The 16,713-nt window shown below is 39.8% G+C and overlaps 1 protein-coding gene and 1 pseudogene across 2 annotated transcripts in view; one reads left to right on the top strand and one right to left on the bottom strand.

Moving 5' to 3' along the window:
- The window catches only part of LOC148530743 (cathepsin W-like), a 42,658-nt gene extending 30,453 nt beyond the window's left edge, over window positions 1-12,205 (bottom strand). For both annotated transcript variants that reach the window (XM_088468437.1, XM_088468436.1), the window contains exons 1-6: window positions 12,134-12,205; window positions 11,661-11,715; window positions 5,934-6,047; window positions 5,603-5,745; window positions 2,159-2,252; window positions 1,563-1,643 (exon numbers count right to left, since the gene is read on the bottom strand). In XM_088468437.1, the coding sequence (XP_088324563.1) occupies window positions 1,563-1,643; window positions 2,159-2,252; window positions 5,603-5,745; window positions 5,934-6,047; window positions 11,661-11,715; window positions 12,134-12,205 (559 nt within the window). The remainder of the gene's footprint in view (window positions 1-1,562; window positions 1,644-2,158; window positions 2,253-5,602; window positions 5,746-5,933; window positions 6,048-11,660; window positions 11,716-12,133) is intronic.
- A 3,747-nt stretch (window positions 12,206-15,952) lies between these two features.
- On the top strand, window positions 15,953-16,071 carry LOC148530742 (5S ribosomal RNA; annotated as a pseudogene).
- Window positions 16,072-16,713: the final 642 nt, after the last annotated feature.

Genomic DNA, 16,713 nt, shown 5'->3' with positions numbered 1-16,713 from the left:
CACCCCTCTCCATTCTAACTATCTCTGCATATTTTTGATTTGCTCCACTTGCAGTGTAACATACTGTATTTTTACCAAGGTGCAAAGTTGCTTCTTTTTTCTGCTTTGCTCTCAACTGTGAATCAGCCCCACAGTGTGTACGGCTCAGCATATGGTTGGAAATAAACTATTCTTCTGTACGTTTTTTTTTGTACTGTAAGTGAAGCGACTAGGGGCATATTCGATTAGTTTTGCACCCGCGATACTTTTCCTCCTGCCGGACTTTTCACGCCGCCTTCACCTGTTTTAGGTGTGAAAACTTTTCTCCGTATTCAGTTCCAAAGGACGCGAAAATGGAACCCGGCGAAACTTAAACAAGCGGAAAGTCCTGTCAAATATGGGGAAATTAGCCTGACGTCCCCAAAAGATGCACTAACATTGGGGATCAATGTATATTCCTCCAATTAGCCCTAATTAAGGTTTTTGGGGTACTTTAGTGCTGTCATTTGCTTCTAATTAGCATATTTGCACAAGTGGTGAAGAATAGCATTAAGCTAATTTTTGGGGCGAAAATAACTACTACCAGCAAATTTGGGGTACTTGAAAATGGGTGCTAGCATATTTTTAAATTGCTAAAGTGAAGTTTTAAATCACCTAAAAATTCCACCTGCCGCAAGCCCCTGCAATAAAAAAAACCACCTGCCCCATACTTGGGGCCCCCCCAGAAGTCTAATTCGCTAGTTTTTAAGTTTGTCCCCCAACTTTGATCTTTTTCGCCCCCAAAATGAAAGTACTTTTTTGGGGTGTTCTAAAGTAGTTTTTGACACGGTTTATCTTTGGTGGACTGTCCCAAGGGTGCAGGGGGGTTTCCCGAAGTTTGCAACCCAAAACCGCAATTCTGCATTTCTTTCCGCCTGCTATTCATAGCTGAAACGTTTCCGCTGATTACATTGCATTTACTTTTCGCCTAAGAAAAGTCTTTGGAATTGAATACAGTGGAAACTTTCCGCCTGGCGAAATGACATCATCCGCGATACTTTTCCGCGGATTCAGACTTTTTGCAGACAATTGAATACGGCCCTAACTGCATCAGCCCAAGTGTCATTCCGTGAAAATCTATGCATGTTAACAATATCACTTCCAAAAAAATCTCTTTTGTGATGTCACAAACAGCATTTGCACGACAGCACTGATGCCAAATATTTGTAAACTAGTGTATTGGACCCGACATATGCGTTGTCACCTCCCACCACCCCCAACCCCAACCCCTTTCCCGCACTCACCCACTCTGTTTTGTTCTGACCCATCCGATCCATCCCACCATTCCGAAAGCCCCCCGAGTTGCTCTGTCCTGCCTGCCCCCTTCCCCAGCTTCCATACGTACCCTATTCCCGGTGGCCTGTCTTCCTCTTCTAGGTCTGTCCCCATTTCTAGGTCTGTACTTTGCCGTGGGAGCCGTTGGGGCGTGGATGGGACGGACCTTCTATCAGTATTATATAACTCTCTCAGAAACATCATTTTATTAGTACATGATTTGGGTTAGTCCCAGTTTTGCATTCTTTTAAAAAGAGAGAACATCTTACCTTCATGCATTACAGTCACATAAGCATTCCATCCATATGCTCCTTTGCAGCCAGCGTCACACGGTCCACAGTCTAGAACCTCTTGAACACAAATAAAGTGCTAATGAGTGAACGTAATCGCTGCGGTGATGTGAGAGAGAAATGTGGGAGAAACTACTGTAGTCTAATTTTCTCCTCTTTTTAAAAAAAAAAGTGAATTCATCGGTACAGCTCTGTAATCTGTTAAACAACATTTTTTTTCAAATTACATGTTACAGATTTCAATTGAATTTAAATACATTATTTCACCAGCGCTGCTTTACCCATTCATTTCAATGGGATTTCCAGCATTTGTCCTACATAGAGAAACCCTATGGCAATTAATGGGAAAAGAGCTCCCCTTCAGTGTTTTCTTCCCCCATCTATAGAAATTCCAAAATCTATTGTTATGGGGGCAAACCAGAGAGTCTACAAACTGTTTCTTTGTAGGCTGTACGACAACACTGGCAGCGACTTGTGTGTGTCTCAAAATTAGCCATTATATGCTTCAAGCGAAATGTGGTGACTACTGAACTTGATATGATAGTTTGTAATAAAATACAATACGCTGAACTTACGTTGCACAGATAAATTCATCGGCTTTCCATGAATGGCATATTGCGCCTCAATGTTACCGACAGAAGCAAAAGCCCAACATGAATTGCAGGTGCGCTAGAAAATACAGGACATTTGGATGTTACATACTTCATATTGTACATAATAATGTATGTTAGGTTTATTGGTTATCATAGTTTATTAAAAATGACACATGGTTGGTAGATGTAATCAGGAGACAGCTCAGGGCTAGGAAATAAACATTGTGTAATATGCACAAATATCTGTGTTACTAAAAGAGAAAGAAAAAAGCTTTGTCCTGATGTGTGATGCACATAAGATTGATTATTAACATAAAAAAGGTAAATCTTTATTGTCTATACATTAAAAAAGTAGGTGCAAATAGCACCAAATTCAGCGAAATAACAGTTAGAAATGAAATGTGATATAAAGTGAAAAAGATGTGATAATATTTATAAAGGTTTCACAAATTTTAATAAGATCAAAATAAGTAAGACCTCACCGTGTGCCTCAATTTGTTGAATTATTATATTTGTTGTTTCTGATATACTGTTAAATCAAGCGGTCATGTATTAATAATGTTAGTAAGTGGAGCTCTGTATAGAAGAAGGGAAGACCTCAGAAAATTGTTTTTAAACCTGCAGTATACATGAATTATAGGAGAACCTAAATGTACCAATATGAAAATCTAACTAAATGGGGGGAGGCACCCCTCTACCCAGCAGTATCACCCGTATTGATACTGTATCTAATATGTGGTCTCTTAGATATTGTTATAATTCACCGTATCTGGTCTTAAGTTCACCCTTTATATATCAGAAAATCATGCATCTGATCTATCTCACATTTCATTAATGTGTTAATGATGTGTTACATCTGTAATATAAACCAAAGAGTATTGATAGTCCACCATTAGATTAATGCATCTTCACCTTCTGATAGTAAATACTGATTGTAGTCAGTGGTGCTATTTATCAATGGCATGTCAATTATATAGTGTCTTAACCACACAATTTAAAGGGGACAATATCTAATATACATGGCTCACTGATTGATTAATACACATTGTGAGATATCAATTGTTTGATGTCTTATTCAGTAGTCAGTTGAGGGAGCAGTGTTTGTTATTATTCACTTTGTTTTAACTATTCAAACATTGCTTCCCCTCCCCATGCGTTTTGTACTCTAATAATAAGATCAATCACATATTCAGTCCCCTGAGCTTAAATATATATGACTATTGTATGATAATACAGAAATTCTCTGTGTTGTAGCCCATACAGCCTTGGCTACACTAGTAACACTACACATTTTAGAGATCTGCAACAATGCTGCTATTCACAGATTGTGAGACAGATGAGCTCTCTCCATAACCGTGTCCTGTTACAATGCAGGTCAGTCTGTATAATTTACAGTTTATAGCATATCACAACAATTTACAACATATTGATTCATATTAAACATATTAAACATAGAGCACACACGGCGAGCATGCCGAAGCGCGTTTTGCTGTGTGCTTTTTCAAGGTTTGCCTTGAAAAGCACACAGTGAAACGCGCGGCAACATTTAGGTAGATTTTCATATTGGTACATTTAGGTTCTCCTATAATTCATGTATACTGCAGGTTTAAAGACCATTTTCTAAGGTCTTCCCTTCTTCTATACAGAGCTCCACTTACTAACATTATTAATACATGACCGCTTGATTTAATAGCATATCAGAAACAACAAATATAATAATTCAACAAATTGAGGCACACGGTGAGGTCTTACTTATTTTGATTTTATTAAAATATGTAAAACCTTTATAAATATTATCACATCTTTTTCACTTCATATCACATTTCATTTCTAACTGTTATTTCGCTGAATTTGGTGCTATTTGCACCTACTTTTTTAATGTTAACCCAATAAAGATTTACCTTTTTTATGTTAATAATCAATCTTGTGCGTCACACATCAGGACAAAGCTTTTTTTTTTCTCTTTTAGTAATTGTTATCACTTGTCAGATGGCAGCACCCACAAATTGAATATAAATCCAATTCATCAATTATGGTTTTTTTTTTTACAATTAAAAATAAGAAAAGTGTGCAGATGTATCTTTCCTTCTGTTTTTTTGCACAAATATTTGTGTGAAAGAAGAAAACTGGAAGTAAAATGGGGTTTCAGGAAAACAGTTACCACTAAACAATCACATTACAATTGATCTTATCTACTTATTAAACACTTACAAAAAACCTGGGAAATTAAAAACCAATAAAAGTTAAAGGGAGTTAAAACTTTAAATATTTGTGTTGATTAATTGCACCTAGTAATTCCTATGCAGTTTTTTGAGAAACCCAGAGGGTGTGTTTGTTACCTCTTTGCCTGTAAGGTATCGGTCCTCTGGATCTGGGTATAATTCTCAGTGACATCATACCAGTACCATTTATATCACCTCACTTTCTGCCGCTGCCAGTAACCATGGCCATCAGAACGGCACCAATAAATTGTTGCCCTGCAATGGCGTGTGACCATAGTTTCTAAACCATTTGATGTTTTAACCCATCAATGATGCAGTAGTGCACATGTGCACAGTGTAGGGCTGGTTTGCACTTCTGCAAAGGAACACTGCTGATAGGTCAGTGTTTTTCCCTGTGGAGTATTATATCATCACACATCGGGGCAACACACATCAAAAGAAGCATGTGATGGTGGTAACCTAGTACATATCTGGCATCGAAAGGCAAAAGCATCTCGATTGGATTGGAAACATTGATAGCTGCCAACCATCGACCTGGGTGGTGCACTCCTCTCTATGTAGCCCAGCCATAGTCTATGATTTTATGGTAATGCATTGCCACAAAATCGGTATGAAATACCGATGGCTGAATAGCCGATGGTTCTCACACCGACGCTAGAAGCCCAATGATCTACAATCCCGACTGCTAACCCTCCCCTCTCCTCCCCTAACCCTCCTTTAGTGTGCCTAACCCTAACCTCCATTCAGTGGATCCTAACCCTAACCTCCCCCGGTAATGCCTGACCCTAACCTCCCCCTGGTGATGCCTAACCCTAACCCCCCCTTCCCGCACCCTAAACCTAACCCTCCCAAGGGGGTGCCTAACCCTAACCTCCCCTCCCAGTAGCCTAGCCCTAACCCTCCTGGGGGGTGCCTAAGCCTAATCTCCCCTCGGGGTGCCTAAATCTAACCCCCCCATGCCCGGGCAAATATATACTTATCTGGCTGTGGACGATCAGGATGAAGACGCCGGTATCCTGATGTCTTTCCGGATATCGGCATCGGTATTGTGGCGGGTGGCGGGATTCTGGCATCAGTATATCGGTATCCTGACTGCCAGGAGACTAACTACATCCCATTGCCACAGTATGGATTACTGATATATTATATAGCAGCACTTGCACAGTGATGGTTTAGTAGCCCGTTAGGTCTGCATATTGCTCACCTGGTCTTTCACTTGTGAAATGACCCCTGCTTTGCGCCAGTCACATGATGGCAATACTGGTGTAGCTTCTACTCTGGATTCCTTCAAAGTGCTTGGTGGGAGGACACCTACTGGATTCAAATAGTTCCTTCTGAATTCCTCATCTATGAACAAGATGTCATAATTAGAACACAAGAGGTTTATAATGAGCTATTTAATAAGATTATATGCGTGGAAATATCAGATATATTTCGTATTCAGCAGTAACTTACTGAGGTAAGATATAGGAATACCAACTCTCTGAAGGAAAAGAGAAGTCACAAATCATAGAGTCACAGTAATGATACCCTACCTGTGAGATCACTAAATTTGGTCACACCATACTTCGCTGTCCCCAGTTCCTCTTTCGCTAAGCGTCTTGCCACAGCCAAGTTCTTAGAGAATACAGACAGCCGATACTGGAACTCTGTGGTAGAGGGAGAGATAAAGCACAATGTACGATTAAATTAATTACTGTTTGGCACACAATGGGTTATTGGTAGAATGAACACATGAATAATCCTTGTTTGATTTGTTATTCCTGGAAATAAAACCTGGATAATGATGGTGCATGCATGTATTCACCCAAACTATGGAGCTGGGTCTGAGCTGCAGGTATCTGAGGTTGGTTCCATACTGTGCCAGCCTGCTTACTACCTTGTGCTAATACCAGTATCGGCCCGTGTTTGCCAAGTACACACATCACTGTTTTTCCATCCTCAGATATCATCATTAGTATGAGGACTTGTACCCACTCTATGTTGAGTGCACAAGATCCATTGGAAACAGGCGTCCCATCTCTACATGCTACAAGCGAGCACGGAAATCGCTTTGCACGCCAACGGACAGATCAGATGCATGCAATCACATGGTTGCCATCAGGTTACCGCTGAGATATGGCCTGCCATTGGACAGATAAGACCTGCAGTCTCCATCTGTGCGTGTATGCATGGAATAGTGAATGCGCAGTATGCTATTGCTTTTAGCAGCACATGCGCAATTTACAGATATCCACGGGATGTGTCTGCATTTGGACTCAGAATCAGGCCCTATGTGTCCATATTGTTTTAAGAGATTTTGGGTTCATTTAAAGCTAACCCTGACTTATACCAGCTGCACCCACAATGATATTCTGAGTACATTATTCCTAAAGAATTAATGGCCAACAAAATCCTAAATGATGTTACCGATAACATTACATAAACGTTTCAAAAGATTATTACATCACTGATCTGTGATATACTGTAACATCTCCTATGATATCCAGGGGCCCCAAGAGGGGGGGAGCGGGTACCCCCAAACACCATCCCCCCTCCGCCTTCCCTGTCAGCTGAGCAGCCCAGCACACGCTGCTGTGTGCTGGGCTGCAAAGGGAGACTGCTTGCTCTGTTTGCACTGTGCCGAGAGGCTCACAGCGCCCCCCTCCCCAGCGGCGCTGTAACTATATTTTTTTACCCTAAGGAGGCGTGGCCGCACCTCCCGCTATTGGGTCATGCCCCCTTCACCTGGGACAGCTCTTAGCGACCCTGTTGATATCAATAGTCAAAACATTCAGGTTACCTTAATAAATGAATGAGTAAAGGGAACCAATAACTGATGGACTACTGTGGACTTTGATCAAATTTCACCATACAAGACGCACAGCCGTCAATCAGAGGAGTATTTGGCTGTGAGCTGCATGGCCGTTGATTGACAGCCACCCGGCTCACAGCCAATAAGAGGCCGCTTACTCTACAGCGGCCTCTGATTGGTTGTCGGCCCAGGAACTGACGTAACCTACGAGGTCTTCGTTATTTGTGGAAAAGATGCATTATGTGGAAACATCTCTTCACTGCCCGTGGGTTACGTTACTCGATTTTTTGTTTTGTTGGGCAGGGAGAAGAGGACCGACCTGCGAAAGGAGGTAGCTGAGCATTTAATTTTTTTTTTTTCAGGGATAGCCGTGGATTTCTACTCAAGAAAAGGACCGATCACCGGGGAGAAGGTGAGTATGTATGTGTGTGTTTAGTATGTAAGAAAATTGTGCTTTCTATGGTGTGTGCGTGTACTGTCATTTTTTTAATATTTTTTTACATTGGGGGCACCGATGCTGGCTGTCTGCTGGCACTTGTAGTTCCACAAGTGCCAAAGTGCAGACATTCTGTAGTCCCACTGTAAATCAACAATAGTAGACATCTATTATTAACACTATTACCCCTGCATCCACTGGCCAGGGGTGCAGGGAAGAGCCTTGCTTCAGCCCAGCCCTGGGGTGCTCAGGAGAGGGGGGACCCCTTCATTGGGCTGACTAGCTTGGGGTGTTAATTCATTGGCCAGGGTGGCCTGGTGAAAAGGTCTCCTGGCAGTGGCATTACACTCTGGCTAGTTTTAGTCCGGTGCTGGTTTTAAAATACAGGGACTCCCATGCCATTTTTCCCTGTTTTTTTTAAAACCAGGAAAGGCTCACAGAGCCAGGTGCTGGTTCTTAAAATACGGGGGAGCCCTACATGTGTTGTCCCCCATATTTTAGAACCAGACCTGGCTCCTGGGGCTGGTTATGCTTTTGAGGGAGCGGGAACACCATGTCATTTAAAAAAAAAAAAAATTAACCCTTATTTTTTAATCATTACAGGCAGACACATACACGGATCACACTGATGCTGCTCAGGAGGGGGTCTATTCCAAACTTCTATTTTTTACCCGTGTTTGCATCAATTACACCCGTGATTTTAATCATGATTGTTGGTAAATTCCTGTGTTGTATTCCTATCTATGGAAAGTATTGCCTTGTTCAGACTATGGTGTCATAATTTCTATTAATATTTACAGGTGCATTTTAACTTTTGTTCACCTCTGAAAATACAGAAAAACACCAGTTTTTGGCAAAATAAATTCCTGTGTTTGTAAAAATGGCAAAATACTGCCGTGATTGCAATCTCGGAAAGACACGGAACTTGGTAAATTTACCCCACAGTGGTGGCAGTGGGATGTATAATATACGAAGTGGTGGTGACAGAGGTATAGTGGGGTCTCTGTCTGTAGCATACAGTATCCAATGTAAGGAGACATTCAAGGGCACATCTTTCTCTTACACAGGATAAAGGAGAGAAGATGCTCAGAGAGTCGCACACATGCAGTACACTTGTCAAGATAGGGTGGTCATGCCTCCCACGGTTTAGGGTCCTAGAGCCCGGATGGAAGGTGGAGACAGCGCAGAACGCTCTCCTCCATCACTCTCCCGGTACTTTTTTTGGACCGTAGCCTATAGGCCACAATGACTAACACCATATGCAGGTGTTGTTAGTAACCGGGACAAAGCTGGTAAATCCAGCAATAATGCAGTCTCCTTAGAAACCATTGCGGTCCCCTGTATATACATTAAGGAGATACTTCATATTTGCAGGTATCCCATGGAAACGGGTGATTACAGAGGACATCCCAAAAATTATTATTTATAAATAGGCCCCATAATGTGTGCAAAGCTTCAGAAACACTGGCATGGGAGGGCTTCTGTAACGGGTCACTGATGCAACAAGAAAAATTACTACACCATGCTGTCTTTTTCCTTGACAAAAGCCTCAATAGCCTCAATAGCAAAATAGGAATTTTAGTGATAATTTGCTGGCAGGAGAATGTGTGCAAATCATAAATGTCAGCCAGCAAGTACAAATCTCAGATCTCTGAGCAGCTTCTACTTCGGAGCATGGATGTTGCAAACGCTACTGATGTGTGTGTAGTTTAGGTAGGGCTGGCACCCCTTCCCCCCAATACCTTCTTCCCAGCCTCTCGCAAACACACAACTGACATTGTAAATTATTTAGGGGTCTATTTACTAAGTAGTGTTAGGAGACAAAGAGAAAGTGATAAGAAAGTGATAAAGTGCTAGCCAATCAGCTCCCAACTGTCACTTTTCAAACACAGCCTGTGAGATGACAGTTGGGAGCTGATTGGCTGGCACCTTATCACTTTCTTATCACTTTTCACTCTATCTCCTAACACTGCTTAGTAAATAGACCCCTTAGCTTCTTAACAAAAAAAATATGCAAACTGTGTGTGCAATACATGAATATCCTGGCTCTGATAGTTCACACATGCAGAGTGTAATTGAAGCCTGGATTTGGGCCTTCAGAAGAAAGTAAAAAAGTAATAAAAAATAAAATGTTTAAAAAATAGTGAAAAAATGTATAGTGTGCTGTATATGTCTATTAAAGAAAAAAAAATAACACATGATATATAACTAAATTTTGCTAGCTCTGCTATCGCCATCCTAAATGCACATAAATATTATGCAAAGGGGATTATCATATATTATCAAGATTTTGGCAATTCTATTGCCAAAATCTTTTTTGGCTTATTTAACAAAAAATACAAAGTTGCCAGGACAGCTGGGCACTGCTGAGTTTCCCAGGGATACTGGCTGGGAGCAGAAAATAACAACGTACTGCATTGCGGGCCAGCCAGTTGTGATCCTGCTGTGCATGCGTTACCTGTTATATATTATGGTGGTGCTATAATAAGGACTCTGCAACACCTTACAAAGTACAGAAACAGTTTGAAAAAGTGACTTATAGTACAGAACATTGTAGGACATGAACAAGGTAAATAAACATTGCTGCATCAGCCATAATACCAGTGGCAGAATTACGGTATTTGGTGCCGAGGCCAAAATGAAAAATTGCACCCCCCCCCTCTTCTTCGGCTCGCGCATCATAAATGGACACAGCCACCTGCTACCTGACTGTATTTTAGATTAATAAGAATGTGTAGTATCTTCATATAGTTAGAATTCACAGTCTTTCACTTTACAATTAGTAACAGACTACAAAGCATGAACGTATTAAGTTCGCTTCCCAACTATGACTATATTTTAGGAGTTCTAGAGGACCGAGTTTGAGAACCTGTATTCTAAAGGATAACAGACAATTAATGTGACCTAGCATACTTTGCGAAATGTCCACTTTGTTTCTTTCCAGGACATAAACTGAATATAATTTCCCCTATCCAATTTCTTTTACTCCCTTCCACTTTACATACTCTGGAAATATAAATCATTTTTTTTTCAATGTTCTTTTGTTCGTTAATACATACCTATTGTTACAATTGCATTGGGTATAGTAAATTACACTTTTTAGTTGCCTGTGATTTTGGAGCAATCTTGGCCAACTCTGCATCATCCACAAAGTATCTCTGTCTAATAGAAACCCTCATCACAGTAGTGTCCTTGATGTGAAAGATTAACTTACACTGGTTACACACTGAAACCGCCGGCAATCGTTCAGACTTTCCAGACAATTTCCCTTGAGCCCAGAACTAGCGAAATTGAGTGTACACACTGTGCAATCTTGCAAATGACCAAACGATATATTGTATTGTTTGGCCGTATACTACTTATCGTTGCTCCTGTACACACTAGAACAACCATCTTTACGTTCACTATCTGGGAATTGGCAAGAGGTGACGTCTTCACAGGCCAACTTGGGACGGCATATAATCATGACGTCTAGTTGTCTGTACACACTAGGCGATGTACACCATATCAGTGGCAATGTCGTCAGGTTTGACGTGAAGTACATCAAACCTGACGATGTCGCATGCGCCTGCGAGAGCGCGCATATTGTACTTACATACTGAGCGATGTAGGTGATCTGTCATTAGGAATGGCAAATCGGCTCGATATCGCTCCAGAGTGTTTCCAGCTTAACTAACATCTTCCTGTCAAAATATATACACATACAGTGACACGTTTTTAGTCAAAGTACCGACACCTGAAACGTTCACACCATTGCAGCGAGCAATAATACGATAATCAATAGGAAGTCATTTGCTATAGTAATAATCCAGCTCTCTGACAAACAAACAAAAAGGTACAAACAAATATATAAAACATTTGTATATCATTATTATCAGTTGAGGAATAGTATAATAAATTGAGTGAACCTCTGTATCAAGCATTTCTGTCCCAAGCTGTGACTTCCCAGTGACAAAAGCCACAATAGTCTCAGGGAAGCTACAACACACAGACGTTTTATAGTAAGTGTCACCTGGATGTCTGAGTACTTACCTTCTTGGTCTTTGTAGCTCTTATTAAATTTTTTGATAAAACTCTTAAATTCTGCCTGTAGGGAAAGAACATAAAGTAAATTGGAGACATACACGCCCACTTGGTACAAAGCCTTGGAGAGAGATAAAGTGGGGAGAGATACAGTACTAACCAATCAGCTCCTACCTGTCATTTTTCAAACACAGCCTGTAACATGACAGTTAGGAGCTGATTGGTTGGTTCTTTATTTCTCTTCACTTTATATTTCTGTAAAGCTTAGTACATCTCCTCCTTTATCACATACTGACAAGGAAGGAAGGAAGGAAGGAAGGAAGGAAGGAAGGAAGGAAGGAAGGAAGGAAGGAAGGAAGGAAGGAAGGAAGGAAGGAAGGAAGGAAGGAAGGAAGGAAGGAAGGGAAACTACAAGTGGTAGAAGCTCTGACAGAAAACACAAAAGAGGGAGAAAATATAATAGTTTCAAAATGGACAATCACCAGTTCTGAGCTTCCTATGACCGTAACTGTGCAGAAGACCATCAGGACACAGAGTGAGCACAGGGGAGACATCTCCAGTAAGAGGCACTAATGTACGAGTATTGCAGAATAGACTGGTTGCATGAACATTTTATATAGTAGATGTCTAACTAACCAATTTTGCCACAAAAGGAAACATGACTAAACTTAAAATGTGTGAAGAGGACGTCAACAATTACCAGTAAACATCAAAACTGAAACATGATATCCTGAGCACTATTTCTGTCTCCCACCCAACTCTGGCTCATTGACTTAACTCTTCTGTAGATGGTAAAATAAAGGCAGGGACTAACTAAAGACGATGTTCCCTCAAATATTCTCCAAATTATAAGATTATTTGCAAAAATTTCTATTACTTCAAGTTCTGATAATGATCAGATTCTCTTAAACAGCAAAGGAGAGATTCCGCACAGAACTTTTTACTGTAAATCATTTATATGTATAAACCAACTATAATACGTTCATGACATGTCATATATTGTTTATTATATTTGATTGTTGGTGGTGCTCCCAAAGCGCAATTATAGTATATAGCACAAAAAGGAAAGGGGAGAAAGTGAGGGCTTGTTGCTGGGGCTCTTAAATATGAATTCATATTAGATTCATATAAAATATAACTTTTAATAGTACTTTAAAATTTAATTAAGGGCACCCATGCTACATATTTTTTATTTTTGTGTTATTTTTTCATATTTTTAATAAGCTTGCAGATAGTTACCCTGGTAACCGTTAACAACTCAATAAACTGATGCAATGTTGTGTACCATTAGTCCCAATTAACTTCCTATACTGTCCATATATTTATAATTGTGATGTCCAAAAAAGTTGTTGTCAGGTAATATTCAACATATATCAAATACATATGATCAAAATCTGTCCAAAACTGTTGTTGTCAGATTGTATTCAACATATATAAAATACGTATGATCAAAATCTGTCTGGGCTTGTAACAATTTAACAAGATCTTAGTAAGTATAGCATGCATTGTGCAGAGAGATTTATAATTTTATGCTACACACAAGATTAAAGGTGGGTACACACATAAAGATATTCTGTCCAACCATCCAAATAGCTGATTGGTTGGAATGAAAATCTGGTAAGGAATGAGAGTAAATGATGATCAGCAATTTGCTCCTAAATGCCAGAAAACAGATGTAAATGGTCGTCAGACAAGTTTGTTAAATGTTTGATCTAAATAATTTGTTCAAACAACAGTTTTTGTCCATTTTCTGGCATTTGGGAGCAAATTGCTGATTGTCATTTGCTTTCATACCTTACCAGATTTTAATTCCAACCAATCAACTAGTTGGATGGTTGGACAGAAAATCTTTACGTGTGTACCCAGCTTAAGTGTGGCATGTACTGTGCAGAGAGATTACAATTTTATGCTGCACACAAAAAGTTTGTTATAAAACCACATTCAATACACATGAGGTTTCCATGATAGAAGCTCCTAATTAGTTAGTGTTAGCAGTGTCATTAGCAGAGTCATTTATGCATAAGGAGAACACATTGTAACACGTTGCTTTAGAGATTAATGAGTGAGTAATATCATAGATACACTCCTTTGTGCATTTAGTGGATACAATAAGGGTATACTAGTACCACTATACATACGTTAAATACAGGAATGAAAAATAAAATGAATGGTACTGCAGGGTTTCCATTCTGATATTAGTCTCAGGTATTTTGATAGAGTGACTACTTTTTTATTAAATGTAAAGAAGAAGACACGCACTAGCAGACCTGCAGTGAGCCAAGATCTGTTACATAAACATAGCTCATACTTACGGCTACTGAGAGGTGAACTAGCCACCACCAACGAGGAGAAACGCTTTCATCAAAGATCCGGTCAGTACATGGACCGGACCTACACAGGAGCAACCCTTAAATCTGTATGTATAAGCGTACTTGCTGGCTGGCCGGTATATTTGGTCAGCTGCGAAGCTCTCTTATTCTTTAAAGAGGCTCTCTATACAAACATCTATTTAACCATTAACTATCCAACCTTTCCTATCTTGCAACAAGTAGATGCATCCATTCCTGTATTTAACGTATGTATAGTGGTACTAGTATACCCTTATTGTATCCACTAAATGCATAAAAGAGTTTATCTATGATATTACTCAGTCACTAATCTCTATAGGAATGTGTTACAATGTGTTCTCCTTATGCATAAATGACTCTGCTAATGACACTGCTAACACTAACTAATTAGCAGCTTCTATCATGGAAACCTCATGTGTATTGAATGTGATCTTATAACAACCTTTTTGTGTGCAGCATAAAATTGTAGTTTCTCTGTACAATACATGCCACACTTATACCCCTTTTACACCGGAGCTAAAACCCGGGTTTTTGAAGGGTTAACCCGGGCAGCTCCCTGGTGTAAAAGGGGAGAGGGTTGGATCGCCGGGTCGAGTGACCCGGCAATCCAACCCAGGTTACTAGCAGGGTTTAACACGGGCGTAGCCCGTGAAACCCTGCTATAAGAACAGCGCACTCCGGGTCACGATGACCTGGAGTGTGCTGCTAGCCGGCCGATTGGTCCGGCTTCAGTGGCGCTTGGAGATGATGTCATCTCCAAGCGACCACTTTCACTCCGCAAAAGCCGGGTCTATGCAGACCCGACTGCGGTGTGAGCGGCGCTGACTCGGGAATATCCCGAGTCGGAGCCGGCAAAATTCCGGGTCTGATCCGGATAGGAACTTTGTTCCAACTCCGGGTCAGACCCGGAATTTAGGTGGAAAAGGGGTATAACTGAGATCCTGTTAAATCATTGCAAGCCCACACATACAGTATGTACGTCATATGTGCTGAATATTATCTGATTACAATCTGCATAGCACAAACTATAAACACATGGACAGCACATACCATGTTTTCTGGGATTCTGACAAACCATTGCACATGTTATGAATGTACACCGAATCTGCTTACATATTTGATAGAAATCTGCTTGCATCTCTGACATTTGCAGAGAAACTTACTCTTGTGTGTAGCATAAAATTATAAATCTTTCTGCACAATGTATGCTATACTTACTAAGATCTTGTTAAATTGTTACAAGCCCAGACAGATTTTGATTATAAGTGTTTTATATATGGTGAATATTATCTGACAACAACATTTTTGGACAGCACAATTACAAGTATATGGACAGTGCATGCCATGTTTTCTGGGATTCTGTTGATCTGATGCACATGCTATAAACTTATACAGAATCTGAAAGAAATCTGCTTGCACCGCTAATGTTTATGGAGGAATTTGCTTATATTCTTTTATAGGTGGTATAGTGTGGTAATTGATCTATGTTAACCTTATCTGGTCTATGAGAGATTTAATTTTGGTAGCTTATATCGGTTGAAAGATATAGAAGTTCTCCTCTATTTTAGAACTTGGACTATCGGTACAACTGTTATACAATATGCATTTGTAGAAGCTATGCACTCAGAGTGAAATGAACTAATTCATGCATGAAAGGTGTATCATGAGATTCAAATAACAAATTACACAGTTGAACTGTGACACATTGTCAACAAGATATTCTGTGCAACACTTATGCAAAAATGTGGTAATGCACAATATACAGTACATTGATATTTTATGGATCTGCAATTATATGTGATGAATTGAAAGAATTAAAGTACGCTTATGCACTACTTTCTTTGAAATTTTGTGTTATTTAACAAATTGGATTTCTTATGTGAGATAGTCCTACAAATGCTTTTGCTCTGTGTGTGTACCCGGGCATTTATACTTCCCTGACTGTACAATTAAACCTACTGCCATACCATACTGAATATGCCCAATCTCGTCTGATGTTGGAAGCTATACAGTATTGGGCTTGGTTAGTACTGGGATGGGAGCCCACCTGGGAATACCAGGTACTGCAGGTAATTAATACAGGAAGTTAATTGGTACTAATGGTACACAACATTGCATCAGTTTATTGAGTTGTTAAGGGTTACCAGGGTAACTATCTACATGCTTAAACAATACAATATCTGTAAGAGTGTGTTAATATAGGAGATCTTTTACCCTATTTGAAATATTTTCGCCACAGAGTGTAACATAAAGAAATATACCTTATGTACACCTGATACATTTATGTAAATTATACACTATATCTAGTGAGAATACAAGTTATTTTTGAGGAAATATATTAAAAATATAAAAAAATAACACAAAAATAAAAAATATGTAGCATGGGTGCCCTCTAATTAATTTTTAAAGTACTATTAAAAGTTATATTTTATATGAATCTAATATCAATTCATATTTAAGAGTGCCCAAGCAACAAGCCCTCACTTTCTCCCCTTTCCTTTTTGTGCTATACACGATCAGATTCTCTGCAGAACTGGGATGAGCTCTGACTAGGATCATTTAAAACTGAACGGATATATTTCAGCTGAAATCTGTAACTCACAATAAGCTAGGTTAGAAACAACTGTAAAGCAGTGATGTGCGGTGAGGTAAATGGCTGGGGAGGCACTGACTAATATCTGAGCCAGATTAACAGATTCATATATGAACCCGAG

This window comes from Taudactylus pleione, unplaced genomic scaffold, assembly GCF_031769625.1.
Source record: "Taudactylus pleione unplaced genomic scaffold, aTauple2 ptg000085l, whole genome shotgun sequence".
Taxonomy (NCBI): Eukaryota; Metazoa; Chordata; class Amphibia; order Anura; family Myobatrachidae; genus Taudactylus; species Taudactylus pleione.
The sequence above is the reverse complement of the archived record's forward strand: the minus strand, read 5'-3'. Positions and strand labels throughout refer to the sequence as shown.